This window comes from Pleurodeles waltl, chromosome 11 (assembly GCF_031143425.1).
Source record: "Pleurodeles waltl isolate 20211129_DDA chromosome 11, aPleWal1.hap1.20221129, whole genome shotgun sequence".
Taxonomy (NCBI): Eukaryota; Metazoa; Chordata; class Amphibia; order Caudata; family Salamandridae; genus Pleurodeles; species Pleurodeles waltl.
The window spans coordinates 535,066,417-535,087,206 of record NC_090450.1 but is presented as its reverse complement, the minus strand read 5'-3'; the positions used below and the strand labels follow the sequence as shown (position 1 = coordinate 535,087,206).

The 20,790-nt window shown below is 41.7% G+C and overlaps 1 protein-coding gene across 1 annotated transcript in view; it reads left to right on the top strand.

Moving 5' to 3' along the window:
• LOC138265851 (G protein-coupled receptor kinase 5-like) overlaps positions 1 to 20,790 on the top strand; it is a 377,657-nt gene that overhangs the window by 313,994 nt on the left and 42,873 nt on the right. The window contains exons 9-13 of the mRNA XM_069213945.1: positions 1,287 to 1,477; positions 5,268 to 5,305; positions 8,733 to 8,822; positions 10,545 to 10,753; positions 18,271 to 18,408. Of these exons, the coding sequence (XP_069070046.1) occupies positions 1,287 to 1,477; positions 5,268 to 5,305; positions 8,733 to 8,822; positions 10,545 to 10,753; positions 18,271 to 18,408 (666 nt within the window). The remainder of the gene's footprint in view (positions 1 to 1,286; positions 1,478 to 5,267; positions 5,306 to 8,732; positions 8,823 to 10,544; positions 10,754 to 18,270; positions 18,409 to 20,790) is intronic.

The window sequence follows — 20,790 nt, the reverse complement described above, 5'->3', positions numbered from 1 at the left end:
CTCCTGGCAGAGCGTAGACATTGACTCGAACCTATCTTCCTGACAAGACGAATCAAAACATGTAGAAGAGCTGTAATCGAGTCCCAGCTAGCGACCGATCTCAGACTAACCGCACACTGTTCCCTATTGCTGACGTGTAGTAAATAGACTAAAAAAACAGACGCAAGAGTCTAGCTAGTGACTATATCAATGGCATATCTCTTATCTCTTTTTAATCCAAACTTTTTTTAACTGTGAATAAGCCTCAAGCTGGTTTCGATAATTCCTTTTTAGGGGCGAGCGCAAAGCGCTTCATCTCCTGATGTAATCTCTCTTTGGGCTTCTAACCACGCCAATGTCACGTCAGTCCCTTACATTGGTTTGTGGGCTTGCCTTTGAAAATCCACTTGCTTTCTTTAGTGTAAGGCATGCATACGTCAAGCCTTTTCCGGTGTTTAGCCCTCCTCAAGCGCACCAACTACTGGAAACATACGAGGCTCCATGTTTTCCGTACGGTTTCGGGACTACTTTTTCTCTTTCATTGCAGCGCAGTCGCGCTCAGTTTTTTTTTCTTTTCCATTTAATGAGGCAAGAAAAGTCTGGTTAGTAGTTTACATAGCTACTATCTCTAACTTAACAAAATGCGAGACCCATTGCATTGCAAATGCTTGTTTAATCATTGGGGCCCCATGAGCTGCATTGAGTTGAATTTTTGTATTAGGCTTTTAAAGTCTCTTTGTATGCAACGGTTTTCAGTAACAGTGCATGTATTTAATTTAATAAATAAATACTGCAAATATGATATTTGTGTTGATGTAGTAGTTTGCAATTATCCCCACTAGAGGGCAGAAAAGGACTATGTTAATACATCAGAAAGCTATTGCTGCGATCTCATCCTTTGATTTAGGGCATTAAGTTCCGGTACTATTGCAAAGTATTGTGGCATTTGTTAAGCGCTTACTAGCCCATGTGGGGCGCTATGTAATTGGGAGGGTTTTTATTTTGAGCCTCTGTGGGAAGTGTTTTCATGTTGTGTGTGATGTCCACCAAGATGTGGTGGTTATCGTGGTATGGGACGCAGCGCCTGATGGCATGAAGCTGAGGGTAAAGGAGAGACAGACACACAGATAATAATTAGAATAAGCAGGACTAATCAGCGTTGCCACAGGGGCAGCAAGTTGCTGTGTGCCCGTAGACCAGAGAGGGTGGTAGGTAATCGGAGAATGTCCTTTGCACAGCATTGTTGGTAGATTCATCAAACATCCTTAATTTATTTACAATGTCTCCCTCTCTGCTGTTTGTTTCAGGTCAATCTGGCATATGCGTATGAAACAAAAGATGCCTTGTGCCTGGTTCTCACCATTATGAACGGCGGTGACCTCAAGTTCCACATCTACAACATGGGCAATCCAGGCTTCACTGAAGAGCGCGTCATATTCTATGCTGCAGAGCTTTGCTGCGGCCTCGATCACTTGCACCAGGAGGGCATTGTTTACAGGTGAACGTACGGCTATATTGCACTGTTTCCATTGCCTTGACCACGGACCCTGCCTGGGCCAGTCTGGGAAGTCCAGGGTGTGGCCTAGTGCAAAGGTGGGGACCACTGGCACTTTTATTTTTGGTTGGGGGGGATAGAGAGAAAAGAAGCAAAAGGTAAAGAAGGAGGAAGAAAAAGACTAAAACAGTGGCAAAAAGAGAAAGCAGGGTTATAAATATAAAGGAACCTATGAGAAGGCAGTTCCGGGGTAAGAAGAGTATATCGGTAGATGAAGGAATCATGAGGTGAAACAAAGACTAGTCCACATTGGTGTTCATCATTTGCAACATTCTGTACAGCGCAAGAGGGCTTTTCACAAAAAAATTATGGGCCATGGCACGTATTCTTTTACAAAATAAACAGAGGTCTAGTGGTAAGAAGGGCGTCATTTACTTTGGAATGTTTTTACATTTTGGCCCTCATGACTTCGGCAGTCTTTTCAGAAGACCGCTTGAGCAAGGGGTGCCAGAAGACCACCAGTGCTGGCGGTCTCCCTACCACCATATTACGAGTACTGAAGGATTTCTGCCACAATTTGGGTGGAAATTCTCCAGTAGTCGTGCTGGCAGTCAGAGACATAGGGGCGGTTCTACCACCGGCCCTGCCCCCCCCCCAAAAGGACTCCTCCAGCCGTATTACGACCAGTAATTCGGCCTGGCTGGGTCCTGATGGTGGGGCGCTGCTGGTGGTGGAAACGCCTGTTCATGTTCCCTGCAGGACGACCTCCTCACCGGACAAGGTAATTCAGTTGTCTGACAGGGGAGGGGGTTTGAAGGGTGGGGGGTGTTGTGTGTGACTGGGTGTTGTCTGCATGTGTGAATGTAAGTGTGTATGCGTGTTTGTAAGAGTGTTTGCGTGTTTGAATGCGTGTGCATATGGGTGTTTGAATGCATGTTTGAATGTGTGTGTGTGGCTGTTTGGATGTATGTATGATTGTTGAAGTGAGTGCATGTTGGAATGTTTGTGTGAATGTGTGTATGGATGCATGTGAGTGAATGTGTGTATGGATGTGTGCGAGTGAATGTGTGTATGGATGCGTGCGAGTGAATGCGTGTATGGATGCGTGCGAGTGAATGCGTGTATGGATGCGTGTGAGTGAATGTGTGTATGGATGAGTGAGTGAATGCTTGTATGGATGCGTGTGAGTGAATGTGTTTGGATGCATGTGAGTAAATGCGTGTATGGATGCGTGTGAGTGAATGCATGTATGTAAGTGTTGGTGAATGAGTGTATGCGGGGTACGTGTGGGTGTGTGAATGCGGGGAGGTGGGTGGGGTTATTGGGATTGCAGGGGGCGGGTTGGGGGAATCTCCTGCTGGTGATAGGAAATACATTTTATGTCACTGGTAGCCTTTCCAACAGGGTTTTTTTGGAAAGCAGACTCATGATGCCGCCGGCAGTCTTCAGTGGACCGCTGGGTCAGAGATACTAATCTCCGGCCCGGCTGTCCAACAGCTCTGGCGTAGTATAAGCGGGGATGTGGCGGCTTGGCAGAGGCCAACTTGCCACACTCATAATGAGACAGCCACTGTGACCCTGGCGGTCTTCGGACAACCAGGGTCAAAATGAGGACCCTTGTTTTGGGGATGAGGTTAATAGTTCAATCGTTATTTCCTGAAGTCTGAAGTGAACTTCCGTGACAGAGAAGCGAATGCTGCATCTCTGAATCGAGGTCTGAGCAACACACACAGCCACATTTTGTTCATACCAGTGGATGAGGCACACGGCACTAAGACGAGGAAGACCAGATACACACCGTCAAAGGGGCATGGTCAAAGAAGCAAAACTTGTCATGCGGTGCAAGATGCTTGGCCTGTGTCACAGGGACTTCGTCTAAAACGTGTTTACTTGAATCCAGTGTGCGACACAGCATCATACCTCACCAGCATTTGTTTGCCTCTGTGTGTTTGCTCCGAGTACATTGTGACAAATCATTCAACAACAAACATTGGCTTTGCAAATGCTTGTTAGCACTGCTTTTTGTTACGTATCCAAAAATAAAGTAGTAGGAATAGTATATGTTTTGAGCAAGAATTTAGAATGTTTCTGTTTTGAAAATATGAGGTCCCGGCAATTTCAGATTGTGAATTAAACATTACAAGGTCTATGGAAGGAGGCTTGTAGTTTTGAGTGTTTCATTTGCACAGTGTTCCCTTCCCAATCCTTTCCGCAGCAGCCTTCCCCTCTGTATCACTTACTTATGCCCGTTTCTCACCACGGCTCTTTCTGAAGTCTCTCCATCTGCTCGTCTCACACGTAAGCCTCACACTTGATTCCTCTTCCTCTTCATTACTGTGTCTCTCTAGGTCCGCGTGTACCTCCTTTCTTTCAGCTGCTCCTCCTCTCCGTCATATCTATCTATCTCTCTCCCCCCCCCCTTTCGCCTGTAAATAGTACATTTTCTTTTTGATTGGCATTGTTTTTCTGACAGCTGTGTAACTTCTTCTCGCACATCCCGTAGAATCATTCTTACAGTCGGCACTTAAAATGTGAGTCGCTCTGCAGAGGCCAAGCATTGTATGAGCATTTAGTCTGAACACCTTTATGACCCAGAGATGGGCCCTGTGAGAACCTGACACTGTTTCCAGCCTCATCCCAAGATGTCTATTCGGGCCTCATAATGAACATCCATCCACGCCATGAACTCTCTTAGACACCTCATGCGCCTCCAGGGCTGTTAGTTGGGTGAAGTTACTCTTCGAGGTAGGACCACAGAGTAAGGAAGCTGGCACTTCTGCCTGCACAAGATACACAGACGTGCTCAATCAGGTGGCTTGGAAAGAAACCAAAGTGCTGCAGTGTATCCCCACATTAAAACAGCAAAGAACATCTTTATTTGTTTTACTTTTAATGCCAGTGCATATTAATAGAATTTGATTTTTTTATTACTTATTCTAGTTGTACAAGTTTTCTTTTGACTTCTTGTTTTGCATCTGCAGTCGTGTTTTGATTGATCTAAGCAACAACTCTGCAGTTGTTTCGATATGTTATTTTTCTGCTGCTCCCAATCAGACCCATTCCATAGCTTTTAACGAAAGGCCTAGAAAACAATCACCGAATCCCCATCTACATGGTATAAGCACACACATACATACTCCGTTTACACCAGGACTTATAAAAAAAGATACATTTGCAGAAAGCACTTCTGACCGCCCTTTGGGCCAAAGGTCAAATCTTCTAGGGAAGCATACGTTAAAGACGCCTACAAAGTATGAAATAATTAAAGTAATATATCTGTTACTGTCCGGCAACACAGTCCTCTGTCTTCTCCCAGCAGAGAGAGGGAGTGGGGAGCCGAGAGAGGTGGGTGTGGGCGGGTTGGGGGTGCAGGGTGGGAGGTCAAGCCATAACTAATTTTATATATGTAGTCTTGTAAGTGTTTGTGTGTGTGTGTGTGTGTGTGTGTGTGTATATATATATATATATATATATATATATATATATATATATATATATATAATATATGTATGTATAACACACATGTATAGGCACACATCCACAAAGCTACGCAAAAAAACGGGACAGGCCATATATAAAAGTGAGAGTAAAGTATTTAGTCCTTCTTTTATGTCTGACCTGTCCCGGTTTTTGCTCCTCAAAATCTGGTCACCCTACATACAGACCCATGCTGGGGCGCACAAGCCCTGCCTGGTGCTGGCATGTGCCTGGTCCAGAAATGGTTCTAACTGCAGGAATCAGAGCTCCTCGCTGTGAAGCTCCTTTTCACACCAAGCTGTCTGTTCTTTCACAGGGATCTGAAGCCGGAGAATATCCTCTTGGACGATGACGGTGAGTATTTCCAAAGATGCTTTTCACATCGGCTGCTAAATCGTTGATTTGTTTAAGAATTTTCAATTACCCGTGAGCCTGAGTGCAGTGAGCATGCTTGAAGGCAGATTCTGAGTGTGGGTTCTGTTGGTTAGTGGTTGTGGAATTGTTCTGCACAAATGAATGGAGCACATTCTTAATATAGGTTCAGGCTGCAAGATATCCTAGAATTTTTAAAGTAAACTCTACCTCATGCAACTGCTTGTATGGAACTAGACCTCGAAGGCGGGAAAACCTGTCATTATGAGTTTCCAAATCTGAAAGCAAGCTATTCGTTGTAATCTTTTTAATGTGGCATAACAGACTTTGCATGCATGTGTGATCTGCTAGAACCACAATTGCTCGAGACTCCGATAATGCAATCAGTGGCTTCATAGATACTTATCATATAACATGACAGCACAGAATCGGAGTGTCTGCTATCTGCTGAGGTCCCACATCCCTTTCTCTCAATTCAGTGGTACACTGGTAGAGAACTGCCAGTGATATCTAAAGATCTTCCGTGATTTAGTTCATAGAAGTTAATGTTAGCATTGTCCTTTCCTTTCAGTTATTTGGGAAGTGTTTACTCGTGCACGGGCGCATGCGCGCAGGGTGATTTATTACCCTCCCTTTTATTCGTGACGCTGTTATCCTTTGATTGGTCATAGGTTATGCATTCATCGTTTTCACTGAGTCGGACAGATTATCTTATGTCCCTTCAGATGACACACTGAGTATAGGATGTACTTGGGAAAGTTATCTTGTTATGTTACATTCCTGCTTTGGTAGGTGCGTTGTCTTCCTACAGGACTTAAACCTGGTATGCTGCGAGCTTCAGTGTCAAATTGTTCTTACTTGATTTTCAGGCTTTGGATAGAAGAAAAAAACACTTGGCATATTTTGCCCTTGTGAGAGAGGTATACCGGGTATATTTTACGTAGATGGGTATAGGTATGTCTACTGTGTTCTGTTCATTTTTGTTATAGTAATATTGTGTATGTTTTCCTACCTTTGGGTTAGTTATAATTGTTCTGTATCGTTTCTCCTGGAACACAGAGGGGCCTGTTTACTATATGTGTATTTGAAAAACCCTCGGAACTGTACACTAATAAACCAGTGAGTTTAGCCGCTGTGGGTAGAGTTGCCTGTAGCTCAAGACGTTACAGTAAAGATGGTGGCTAGGGTTAGGCCATTACATAAGCAGGATGCTACATGACACAATCTTCATCCTTTAAATGAGTATACACACATATGATGTTGGTTAATTGACCACTGTACTCATAAAGGGGGACTTTTGTTGCAAAACTGATGCATTAATCCAGAGGTACTTAAATTGTTGCTTTGGAAAACCATTCATATAGAGCAGGCTTTTCCTACAAGTTGTTAGCTCTCCACCTACCTGTAGGTAGCTCGTTTGTGTCTAGCTCAGCCTACTAAATTCGAAGTTTTTCCTTTATATATGTGTAACGAAATTGAAAAGTGTGTATTTAAGACAAAAATTAATGTATTTTCAGAACTCATAAACTGAGTCTAGGATTAAAATGTTTGGATTCCGAAAGTATATTTAAAGGTTACAAATAGTATTTCCTTTGTGCCTGGCCATTCAGGCTATAGCTATAATATATTACCTATGTAAAGGCATTACAAACTGAAAGTCTTGTTTACATTACTGTTGGCTACCCTGCCTGATGCAATGAGGTGATCATGACTTGTAATCTTTTGTGTGGCTGAAAATGTCATCTTGCCCGATGTGGTCACTATTAAAGCACTAATACTATTAGTAGCACAGGATGATTTTCATTGAACATAAGTAGCTCTTATTACATAAAAGGTTGGAGTCCGTGATACAGGGACTGCCTGACAAACTGGCATGGTCTGTTTTTCTGCAACCACATGCCAAAGGGTTTCCTGCATCTTGGGGCCTCTGAAGCTGAGCAAGCCTGCCTTTGGAAATATCATTGAAATCCCATTGCAGTACTCTATCCTCAATGTATGGGGCTGCCATGTTGAGTGGCTTTGTGGCTGCAGCTCTTTTCCATTTTGTCTCCTCTCTTTTAGGCCACAGTGATCTGAACACCATTGTCCACCCTTGTCTTGCCTTTTCTAACTTCTTCAGTGCTGCAGTGTTTCCTGCCAGTCCTCTGCTGCCATGTAAAACTAGAAACAAAGTGCAACGGAAATACTTTTTGCAAGTGTTTCTGTTTGTGGTGACGCACAAGAGTATATTTACTTCTTCCTGTAACTTCTTCAGTGCTGCAGTTTTACATATTTTTTCTCAAAAGTCTAATCTCATAGCGTGCCAAGTCAGTGAATCCTGATGTGCCCCATTAGTTTCCTCAATTTTCAAGCTGTGCAGTGGGTGTCCCTGTATGTTAGTGATTACCTCCATTGTGCCAGGCTCGGCATTTTGTCATAGGTGCATCCCATATACCCTGGGTTCCCTCGTGTGGCAAGAATTACATGCTATAGTCCAGTGCCAGAATGTTGCCATTGATTGCATCCACATACAAAGAGTGACCAATGTATCAAAGTTCTAGATATTCCCTATAGTTTCCTAAGGGCTAACATTTCGTCATATGGGCCTGAACTCCCAGCCCCTGCGCCATGCTTGTCCTCCCTAATTCCAAGAATAACCTCCAATATGGCAGAACCAACTTTTATCCATGGGTGCCCCTAATGCCAAGAATTATGTCCAGTATGCGAGCTCCAGCATATTGCCACAGGTGTCTCATGTGGCATAACCTCCAGCATGCCAGCATTTTACCATGGGTGTCCTCTGCCTTTGGTGTTTGGCTTGCCTTTGGTGTTTGGCTTTTGGGCGTCTGACTGGCCTTCCGTGTCTAGGGTAGCCTTGGATATCTGGCTGTCCTGAAGCATCTGGCTCACTTGGAGAATCTGGCTGGGTGCTTGGGTGTGAGGCTCACATTTGATGAGAGTGCTGTTGTTAAAGCTAGCTCTGAAACTGGTGTTTTCCTGAACAGGTCAGATTGCTATGCAGCAGCAGCCTTACTATGCTGTTGCGGAATATGTAAAAGAACCGTAGTAAAAGTTATGGAGTAATATTAATGTTTCCCCTAGATTATATTTCTGTGGTATTTTGTGATGCAAACATTAGAGTAAACAATTCTACTTTTCACCAATTTGATTAAGGGTTTTGACTGATAATCTCATAATGCAATGTTAAATTCCTCATTTGCAATCTGTAATGTGATTTCTGCTGATATTTTCATCTGGCCCAGCAGTGGACCTTCGACAGTTTCTGATGGCCTTTTCCACCCTACTGTTTTCTGGCAGCAAAGGACCTTCTGCAAAATGTTACCATTTATCCTGCAACGACCATCAAGTACCCACTGGTGGCCTTTCCCACTTTTCAGCACTCTGTTGAAGTTTGGTTTCTTTCCCATAGGACACATCAGGATCTCAGATTTGGGGTTAGCAATTAAGATACCTGATGGCGATAGCATTCGAGGAAGAGTTGGGACTGTTGGCTACATGGGTAAGTCAAACATGGCAGACTTGGATCACTGAGATGGTTTGTTAATACAGGCCTTTCTCAATCAGTGGGTGAAGCTTATGTTTTCAATTAATAGTTGTTGCCTTGCCATATGTAAACCCTACTGTCCTTGCAAATACTTCCACTTTACAAATAGGGTTGACCATGAAAGGAAAGACAAGTGGTAAAACCTGGTTAATCATCATAGACAACAAACTGTCCACATTTGTTGGAAGACTGCAATTGTGTGACATCACAAGGCACAAAGTATGAGAAAGCAGTTAATAGAAAGAAGAATAACAAGCTGACTTCATTAAAAAGAACCCATAAAAGGAGTAAATATCTGAGGTATTTGTTGCAGCTTTTTCTCCAGCCGAAAAGGGATACCCATGTCATCCAAAGGTTAACCTTCTCCTAATGGTGACCTGGTACATCTAGCTACGTACATGGTGTGACGATTAGGCACAACCAGAAATTCCATCTAGCTGACCAGAGTTTTTTGTGATATGGGGAGAATTTCGCGTGAGTGTACCTAGTCACTTATCTTTACACCAGTGACTATATCCTCATCCAGTGTTACAGAACTATGATTTGTAATATTGAACAGACTGCTCATTTATTCAAAAAAGCACAAATCGTATATATGTGCATTTTCTGACATATAGCCGTAACCCTTTCTACCGCCATACATTTGGAAAGTAATTTAGGACTTCCACTTCCTCATGTGTTCCAGTCGCCCTTTCATTGAAGTCAATAAATTAAATGCCATTGAGTTGAATATGAGCAAGATTAGTTGTTGCACACCATGGATCAGTGGGGTTTATAGTGTATACTAATAAGTGGTCAACAGTATTATTGAACTGAATAATAGTAATGCTTGTTCTTACAGTCTTACAAAACGTCAAAACTGGTATCAAGCACTAAAACATATTAATTATGCCTGTTGAAAGCTCAGCAGTCATGTTTTGCTTGTCACATTTTTAATTTTACTAATCCTCCTTGTGGCAGTCTCCTGTTTATGTATTTTAATATACAACTAATTGTCTTCTGCTGCTGCTGAAGTTGTTGCTCAGGGTTTATTATTTTAGTTTAGTTAAATCAGAATTGCACTAAGAGCAATAATGGTACACACAGGTAGCCTTAAGCATACTATTTCTGTATGATTTATAAAATCCAGCAAGCTAAATAGGTTTATAGTTTTATTCTGAGCAAAAGATAGATTAGTTCCATCCTTTAAACATTTAAAAAGCCCAGTCTGTTTGGTTCCATTTTCAGGCAATAATCCACCCCCGAGAATGATTCTTTTAGAGTTGGGAGCTTTTGGAAGACAATACCAGCATACGTACAGACATGTTGGAAAGATTTTTATGAACATCTGATGTGGCAAAAATATGGCTTTGTCTTTAAGCTCTTTCAGATGTAATTGCCTGAGCACCTGATAGCCAATGCATTTTTTAAGAGTTGCTGTAAAATCCTCTTAGAATTCTGGCTACTACCCTTGATGCACAAATGTTGATTCTTTCATTTTTTGGTAGACCAACTAACAGGGTATTACAGTAATTCGACTGAACTTTAACAATGTCTGTTTATTTGTCACTTGAAGTCATAGAAAGACAGTAAGGAATTGATGACAGTAACTCAGAAATCTTTAAAGGTTTTCTTTGTACTCTGATATACATGCACGGAGATCGACTCTGCTTTATTCTTGCTTTTCCTCTCCTCTAGCTCCAGAGGTGATTAACAATGAGCATTACACCTTCAGCCCAGACTGGTGGGGACTGGGATGCCTTATATACGAGATGATTGAAGGTCAGTCGCCGTTCCGCGCCAGGAAGGAGCGGGTAAAACGGGAAGAGGTGGAGAAGCGTGTGCAGGAAGAGCAGGAGCAGTACTCCGAGAAGTTCTCTGAGGAAGCCAAGTCTGCCTGCAAGATGGTGAGATGGGAAAAAGTGCGCAAGGGTACTGGATGTGGAGCTACTGATCAGCATGCTGGCATACCCACACAACCACACAAGGCCTTCCTCTTAGGGAATTTAATAGATTGTACGACAGGCCTGTAGCTTAGATGCTTTTAGGCAAAAAGTCTGGGTTCCTTGCTTATCAGCTAGATTTCCAGCCAAGAAATCAATTCATGGAGAACATAGAGTAGTTTTTATAAAGTAGCAGAATTTTCATGCAGTTCTATGGAAATAATAAAAATAGAGGAAAAAATACATTGTTTTGTTAAAATTGCATTGCAAATGGTGAGAACCCTCCTCTCACCCTCTCCTCTGCCTTCTCACAAGATAAATAACAGTGGGGGAAAACCCTAAACCAAAATGTACCACTCATAGAAAAGTAATAAATGCATGTTCGATGGCATGTGTAGCTGTATATACACATGCTGTGCATAAACTCGCCATTTAGTGTTGGGTTTGGAGTAATACAGCTTGTTTTTGTTTGAAGAAAGTTTTCGAGTCACGGGATCGAGTGACTCCTCCCCTCGGTATTACTGCGCATGGGCATCAAATCCTTTGTCAGATTGTTTTTCTCTGCTGTTGGGTTCGGACATGTGTTCCTCTCTCTCCCAGTTCTAGGCTCCAAACAGTCTAAAACGGGATTCTTTCCGTCTTTCTATAGTTGTCTGTATTGTTTTCGAACGCGTATTCCTTAATATTCAACTCTCGATTCCTTTTTCTACCTTCAGAATCTCATTTTTTGGGACCTTTCGGGGCAGAAAGACCCAGTCGGGCCCTCCTTGGGCCTACCTCTTCCACGTGGTATCAAACTATCTAACAATGCAGCACTGATGGAGCGTACTCCATTTTGGTTTTGCCCTTGATGCCATTTGAAGTTTCCACACACCGATCAACACCAGGTGTGTAATTTGTGATTTCACCAGACCACAACGATCAGACCTACGAAGTGTGCGGTTCTTTACGGTCAAAGAAAACGCATAGAGACAGAAGGGCTCATTGAATGGAAATGGCATCTCGACAGACAGAAGATACACTGGACATCTTCGGCGATGAGCACGTGCAAGAAGATGTGGAACAAGAGGGAGTCTTCTCCGTTCAAGATTCGGACTCTGATGTGCAGTCAGACATTGAGAGTCAACATTTACAACCAGCACAAACTGTAAGTAAAAAGCCCCCTTTCCCATTGGATAAAACAAAAGAGGTCACTGGTCCACCACCGCATAGCAGCCATGGTCTGAGACGAAAAACTTAATCGGATGCCCGGCATACCAGCTCAGGACCTAAAAAAGCCAAAGACAAGTCTTCGCCATCGACCTCCAGTAGCTCGATTTTTGGCAACGACAAAGCAAAAATTGTACGTTGTTTCGGTACTGACTGCTTTGACACAAAAAGAAACTCCAAACAGCTACAATTTTGGCACCAAACATTTTCCATCCGAAAAAAGCTTTGAAACCGAAAAAACAACAAAAGACTCTCAGTGACTCTGGACAGTCTGTAACATCCCCTACACCACATGTGGAACCACTTTTGGAAGTTCGCTAAACTGCGCCAACTTTAAATTCAGCAAGGTACATGGTGGATTATAACATAACCTCTGCTTCCTCCAAAGAGGAAATTAACTTTTAAAGAAAGTCTTCATTCCTCTGTACCTACAAAGAAGACTGCTAAAGAAAAGATTTCTTCTCATACTTCTACATCTCCACCTTTACCTACTTCTCCACAACATACTCCACCAACATCTCCCACTCGGTTAGGGTTCACACAACTTAGTTCACCACCTGGTAGGTCTCAAGATATAGGGGATACATTAGCAGAGCAAGACCCATGGGATGAGTATGATCTGGATCCCATTACACCAAATGATCCGGATCTTACCCAACTAGACCCTCACCTCCTGAGGATTCTACATCATATCAACAAGTGATAGCAAGAGCAGCAGCATATCACAATGTAAATATGTACACTGACCCCTTAGAGGAAGATTTCTTATTTGACACCCTTAGTGCAACACATAATGAAAACCAATTTCTTCCAATGTTACCAGGAATGATCAGACATGCAGAATAAATATTTAAAGAGCCTGTTAGAGCAAGGATTATCACTCCTAGAGTTGATAAAAAGTATAAAGCTGCACCCACTGATCCTCTATATATATATAAGAACACAAATTCCTCCAGACTCTATTGTGGCATCTACTGTAAGGAGGAGAGCTAATAGCTGGTCAACAGAGGACACACCTCCTCCTGACAAAGAAAGTGATGCCCCAGGGAAAAGAGTAGCAGCCAATCATTGGCGAATTGCCAATGCTCAAGCTCTACTTTCTAGATATGATAGAGCTCACTGGGATGTTATGGAAGAAACATCTTAAAAGAGGGGTAGAGATTGTAAATGAGGGATAAACAATATCCAACAACTCCATTAGCTGTGCACTTGATGCTGCTGATACAGCAGCACGTAGTATTAATACAAGTGTCATCATAAGATGTTGTGCATGGCTTAGATGTTCAGTCTTCAAACAAGAAGTAGAACAGGCGGTTTTAAATATGCCCTTGATAGGAGCATTTATTTGGTCCACAAGTGGATACCACACTTCAAAAATTAAATAAGGACGATCAAACTGCCAGAGCCATGGGAGCTTTGCAAGCCACCACACATAGAAGTAATTTTCGTCGTGCGGGGTTTAGTAGAGGATTCAGGTCATCATTCAAAGAACAAACCACAAGTCAAACTAAAACCACCTCTCAATACAACAGAGGTTATTTTAGAGGGTCATATAGAGGAAACAATAATAAAGCAAGAGGAAAACCATCTTCATCTTGAGGTTCCTCATCAATCTCTAAACAATGACTCAACAAACTCAACACTAAACTACATCACTCCTGTAGGGGGAATATTACAACTTTTTTTTACCCCAGTAGACTAAAATTACCACAGATCAGTGGGTACTGCAGATTATCCAAAATGGTTATTATCTGGAGCTCATTTCCACTCCACTAAATATACCACCTCATACACAAAAACTCTCACAGGATCATCTAACTCTTCTCAAAGAGGAAGTCAATTTATGTCTTCTAAAGGGTCTATAGAACCAGTACCATTACAATACCAAGGAACAGGAATTTACTCCCTGTATTTTCTGATTCCCCAAAAAGATGGGTCTCTCAGACCAATAGTAGATCTCAGACCCTTAAATCACTACATTCTATCAGATCATTTTCTCATTGTCACTCTTCAGGGTGTTATTTCTCTGTTACAAATAGGAGACTTCATGACAGCCCTAAACTTGAATGATGCTTACTTTTACATTTCCATTCATCCTGCACACTGAAAATACCTAAGATTTGTTGTAGCAGGAAAACATTACCAATTCAAAGTGTTACCCTTCAGAGTCATAACTGCTCCCAGAGTATTCACAAAATGCCTCGCAGTGGTAGCAGCACATCTCAGAAGAAAACAAATTCATGTTTTCCCTTATCTGGACGATTGGCTCATCAAAGCCAATTAATTCCCTCACAATATGCCTCTTACATTCTCTAGGATTTACCATAAACTGTGTCAAATCCCACCTTCAACCTCTACAAACACAACCATACCTTGGTGCTATCCTAAATGCACAATTAGAAATAGCATTTCCCAACCAAAACAGGATACAAGCTTTTCATCCATTAATTGCAACATTAAAACAGAATCAAACATACACAGTAAGAACTGTGATGACACTGTTAGGAATGATGGCATCTTGTATTCCAATATTGCCTGATGCTAGACTTCATATGCGTTCTCTTCAACAATGTCCCTCTCGTCAGTGGTTTCAGGCACAGGGTCAAATGCAAGATCTAGTGTTGTTGGACCACCAGACTTTATCTCTCTCTACAGTGGTGGAATACCACAAACCTTTTAAAAGGTCAGCCCATTGTAGACCCTCTGCCTCAGATTACTCTCACAACAGATGACTCAAACAGCAGGTGGGAAGCTCATCTCCTCAGCCTAACAGTTCAGGGAATATGAGACGTCACTCACAGGTCTCTTCATAACAATTACCTAGAACTGCAAGCAATATTCTTGGCAATTAAAGCATTCCTACCACAATTGCAGCACAAAACATTGTCGATACGTACAGCCAATATGACTGCAATTTACTATCTCCAGAAACGGGGGGGGGAAACAATCTCAATAACTGTCACAGCTAGACAATCACTGTGGAAATGGGTGATTTGCCACCATATTCGCATAGTGGCACAACATCCCCCAGGCACAGACAACCATTTTGCAGACCTGCTAAGCAGGACACATCAACAAACACACAAGTGGGAACTCCACCCACAAGTCCTTGAACAATACTTCACAAAATGGGGAACACCTCAAATAGATCTTTTCGCAACAAAACAAAAAATGCCAAAACTTTGCCTCCAGGTACACACACTCTCAGTCCAAGGGCAATGCTCTGTGGATGAGTTGGTCAGGGATATTTGCTTACGCTTTTCCCACTCTTACCATTCCTAATACGGAAGATAAAACAATCTTCCCTCAAAATGATCTTAGTGGCCCCTACTTGGGTATGTCAACCATGGTACATAACACTTCTGGAACTCTCAGTTGTTCCTCATCAAAAACTTCCACACAGACTGGATTTTCTGACACAAAAAGAGGGACTGATAGGACATCCAAATCCCAAATCACCCAATCTAGCGATATGGCTTCTGAAGTCATAGAACTTGGATAGTTACATTTACCACAAGGATGTATGGATATACTAAAATAAGCATGCAAACCTACCACTAGACAGTGCTATGCAGCAATATGGAAATGTTTTGTTTGTTATTCTCAAACAAAAAACATTGACCGTCTTCAACCAACAGTACAGGACATTGTACAATATTTATTACATTTACAAAAGGCAAATTTAGCCTACACATCTGTTCGTTTACATTAGTCGCTATAGCTGCATATCTGCAAAATAGACAACATATTTCCTTGTTTAGAATTCCAGCTATTAAATCATTTATGGAAGGACTAAAAAGAATAATTCCACCAAGAATTCCTCCAGCTCCATCTTGGAACTTAAACATTGTACTCACAAGACTCATGGCTCCACCATTTGAGCCATTACATTCCTGCCCATTACAATACCTTTCATGGAAAGTAACATTCTTAATTGCTATCACATCTCTCAGGCATGTTAGTGAACTCCAGGCACTAACTTTAGAAGAACCCTTCTTTCAGGTTCATAAAGAAAAGATTGTATTAAGAACAAATCCAAAATGTCTTCCAATGGAATTTCATATTAATCAAACAATAGAATTGCCAGTTTTCTTCCCAAAACCAGAATCAGTGGCATAAAGAGCTCTACATACTCTAGATTTCAAGAGAGCTCTTATGTACTACATAGACAGGACAAAACGTGTTAGGAAAACAAAACAACTTTTTGTATCTTTCTCATTACCACAGAAAGGAGATCCAATATCTAAAACAGCTATAGAAAGATGGATAGTCAAATGCATTCAGACTTGCTATACTGAAGCTAAGAGACAATTACCTGTACCACCTAAAGCACATTCCACTAGGAAAAGGATGCATCTATGGCTTTCTAGGTAACATACCTATGGCAGACATTTGTAAAGCAGCAACATGATCTACTCCACCCACCTTCACTAAACATTATTGTGTAGACATCTTTGCCAGACAACAGGCAAATATTGGACAAGCTGTACTAAAAACACTTTTTCAAACAATTGCAGCCCCTACCCACTAGCCACCGCTTTATAGAAGGACTGCTTTACAGTCTATGCACAGCATGTGTATCTACAGCTACAGATGCCATTGAACAGAAAATGTTACCAGTAGACATCTATTTGTGGCATGTGGTGCTGTAGATTCACACGAGCCCTCCCTGGAAGTGTGTACAGATTGCAATCAAATAAATATATATATATGTTCGATGGCATGTGTAGCTGCAGATACACATGCTATGCATAGCTCTTCCGACATCTAGTGTTGGGCTCGGATATATATATATATGTATGTATATATATATATATATATATATATAGAGAGAGATATATATATATATATAGAGAGAGATATAGGTATATAATAATGTACATATGTAAATATATTGCATGGACATCTTTTAGATCCTACTATACTCTTTTCACTACTTCACTCTTCTGCCTGCGGACAAACAATCTAACAAAGGACTCAATGCCCATGCGCAGTTTTACCGAGAGGAGGAGTCACTCTAACTGGTGACTCAAATATTTTCTTTGAACAAAAAACAAGCTGAACTACTCTGAACCCAACACTAGATGGTGAGCTTATGCACAGCATGCACATCTACAGCACTACATGCCACAAACAGATATCTACTGGTAAGTAACATTATCCATTCTTTAATATCATTAAACTTTTTACAAATGACGGAATATGAAGCCCATGTTTATTTTTGTGATGTTCTGTTTTGTTTTAATAAAAATGAATTTAACTAAAATTACTGTTCTTGAATAACACTAGGTTTATGATCCTGAAGCATTAGTGAATATTTGTTGGTTTAAACATACTACAGATTTTTCTCTCCTTGGGAATTCATTATGAGTATCTCAGGGCATGTTGCTAAAGTAATGTTGACAGGCAATTTGGAATTATATAGAAATGTAGGATAGCTCCCAGTTCCTATTGCAGTTTTTGCAGATGGTTTCATCTTTGTCTGTTATGGACAGGAAATACTTGTTACGTTTTACCAAAAAGTCAGGAGTTCCTCTGAAGAAATCAATATGTGGCCACCTGACCATAGAGTGCAGTGGTCCTGCTATATCATCCTTTGCTTGTTAGGATATTAGGAAAGGCAGCACAAAACATGCGAGCCAGCAATATTGTAGCACTGTAAAAACCAGGCAGTTGAGAGTGAGGAAAAAATACATGAAATTCCCCAGGATGATTTTTGATTGCAAGTAATTTCATCACACCCTCTCTTTCCTTCTTCTGGAGTACACTCACCCATGTGATTTCTACTTTTTGGTTGGTTGCCACCTTTCACAAGACCTGGCTTACAGTACTGCAAATGTTAGACTGGGGGGCAGAGCTCATTCCATTTTGCAGGACAGGTACCAATAATGCGCTTTTTGTGACTTGCAGAGGTCTTTGATAAATAGTGATGTGGACAATGCAACACCAATTTCTTTGCAGTGTCATCCTTGATCCATCAAGCTTTATTGACTTGGTTCAGACATCCGTTTTAGGATTCTCTCCAAAACCGCATGCATTTATGCAACATCATCTATTTTGAACAAAAGTCAGTGGAACTGGATTAAACTGAGTCGAGGCAAAGATGAAGGCTAAGGATGAGGGATGGTGTGTTTACATGTTTGTGTCAATGAGCATAGCATTTCTGTACTGCTGTTTTTAAAAGTGTCTTAAGTGCCTTTTTTCAGTTTCACCTCACAGGGTAGAAAGTCTCAGAGATTGTCAAAGTAAATTTGCTTTTTTTTCCTCTCTAGTTGCTGGCCAAAGACCCAAAAGAGAGGTTGGGTTGTGGGCCGACAGCTGCAGAGGAGGTGAAACTTCATCCGTTTCTTAGGAATATTAACTTCAAACGCCTGGATGCCGGAATGATGAAGCCTCCTTTCCAGCCAGATGTAAGTATGCACCACTGGTATATTCTGTGTACTTGAGGATGATACAAGTAAATCTTTTCTGATCAGATCAGATTATAATCTAGTAGATGGCAGTGGAGTCTTATTATAAAGTAGATAAATGACTAATCCAGTCCGTTTTTAAGGACACTAGAAAGGGTTTTGGGAAGTGGGGATTAAGAATGTGATGTTATTGAAGACCTGTTTGTTAGAAATAAATGGACTGACAGGATGGAGCTATTCTGGTTGTTACATGACCACTCATTCTCTACTATTGGATTTTTTATAGATTCAAATGCTTGAATCATTTCCTGTCGTCAAAGTGGGAGTCCCACGTTACTTATAAAGCAATCTACATCAGTAGAATAGGCACTATTGGCAATGAACCATTGACTGTATAGCCTATCTATGTCCTTTTTTTTTTTTTTTTTTTTAAAGGATCAAAGTATAAACCTTAGCCAATCAGGCGACAACACTCTCTACAATACTCACAGGAGAGGCAGATTCCCTCAGATTTTCTACTGCACACCATGTGATGGAGTCTCCCTGAGCTCTGCTTTCAATCTTTAGTCACATTTTGGAGAAAATGTATCTTCATAAGCTCTAATATACAGACACACACACACACACACATATATATACATACGTATACACACACCTGACTGGTCATTATGTCAGAACCAACTTAAAAAGAACTTTTCAGAGCTTGCAACAGCTGCAGAAAAAAGAGGCTCCACTATGAGGATCCACATAAGGAATGTATATATGGCCTCCATTCTGAACATAAGGTGAGGGATTGTAAAAGGTGACGCACCTTTTCACAAAAGACACTGAAAGAGCAAGGAAGGCAGACTTATACTTTGGCCCCAGACCTAAAAACTCAGGAGGCACCCCTCCCTGAAGAGGAAAGTGACGAGTCTTCTAACACCGTCATCTAAGAAAAGGCACAGATCTGCTGAAAAACAGTCTTTACCTGAGTCTACAAAAATCATGAAGAAATCCCATCAGAGCTCTTCTGGCCAACATACAACTCACGAGGAACGTCCATCTTCCTCAAAAAAGTAAAAAGTTCCTTCAGAAAAGGTTCGTTCTGGGCCTTTTACTCCTTCCCTGAAGAAAACTCAGTCAAAAAGACTTTGCTTTCTCTACCATCGACGACGTAATCAAAATTTTACTCTCAGACATCGTCGATGACCACCTCATTTATGGTGACTACTACAACATCAACATTTACTACAGCGGCAAAGCGCATGATCATTTCATTGTCACCGTCGTCGACTACTATCATCACTGCAAGAATAACCAGGCATTCAGTCTAGCTGACAAGATCACCTTCATTGGTGGCCCTAAGCCCAACTATGAAGTTGCCGTCAGTGGGGGAACCACCAAAGGAGCAGACTATGTCCATGAGTGAACCGTTGAAGATGAATACTACTCTGACGAGAGACCAGTCGATGATGAATACTCTGTCGATGAGTGGACTGGTGACGATGAAGAATCCGTTGCTGGGGGAATTGTTGCCGAAGAAATCTACATCAACAAGGGACCCGTTGTTGACGAGGAATCTGGGGGACAACTCAACACCGCAAAAATCCTCATTGATGACAACCACATCATTTTTACCTTTGTCCTCGATCTCTCCAAGGCAGAAACCTCCTACAGAGATTCTCCCGGCCCAGACTTCTCCCACTAAAGTTTCATCTCTACCACCAGCACATCTTCTAGATGATGACGACTCGGATGATGATTGCCTCTTTGGGGTGGCTTGTAGCCCATCAGAACTTAACGTCAAGTGTCAGGAAGATGAAGGTGTTATTACACTAGAGGTGACCAATCTGAACACTACCAGAAGGAATACTCAACTTATCAGCAACAACAACAATATTAGGATAATCCATCCAGATGCCTATTTCTTCAGTGAGCAACTTACAAAATATGCTTCAGGCCTATTATCACCGGTTTCCTAACCCAGCGGACACAGCTGCTGTGAAGCAGATGCCAAGACAAGCCCCAGCTACTGTCTACACCACTGTCATAGGCAGCTGCTAGCATAGCTGATCCTCTAGCTGACAAACCACCTTCCATAGATGAGGAGAGAGAGGAAGGAGAGATAAGAGACAGTGTCTCAATCCAAAGCGAATGGGATGATTATCTAGTGCCTACTTTATCCCCTCCAGTGCCATCAACAACAGATTCCCCACCAGCGGATATCGGTGGATTCCATAATCTGATAAAACAAGCTGCTAAGTGGTTTGAGCTTCCGCTTTTCACCAAGCAAACAGACTGCTTCCTGTACAATTTTAAAGAGCCCCCAAAAAAATCCATTAGAGCAATATGAATTATTGACTTTATTTGGCAAGAGGGCCTCAAGATAATGAAACATAT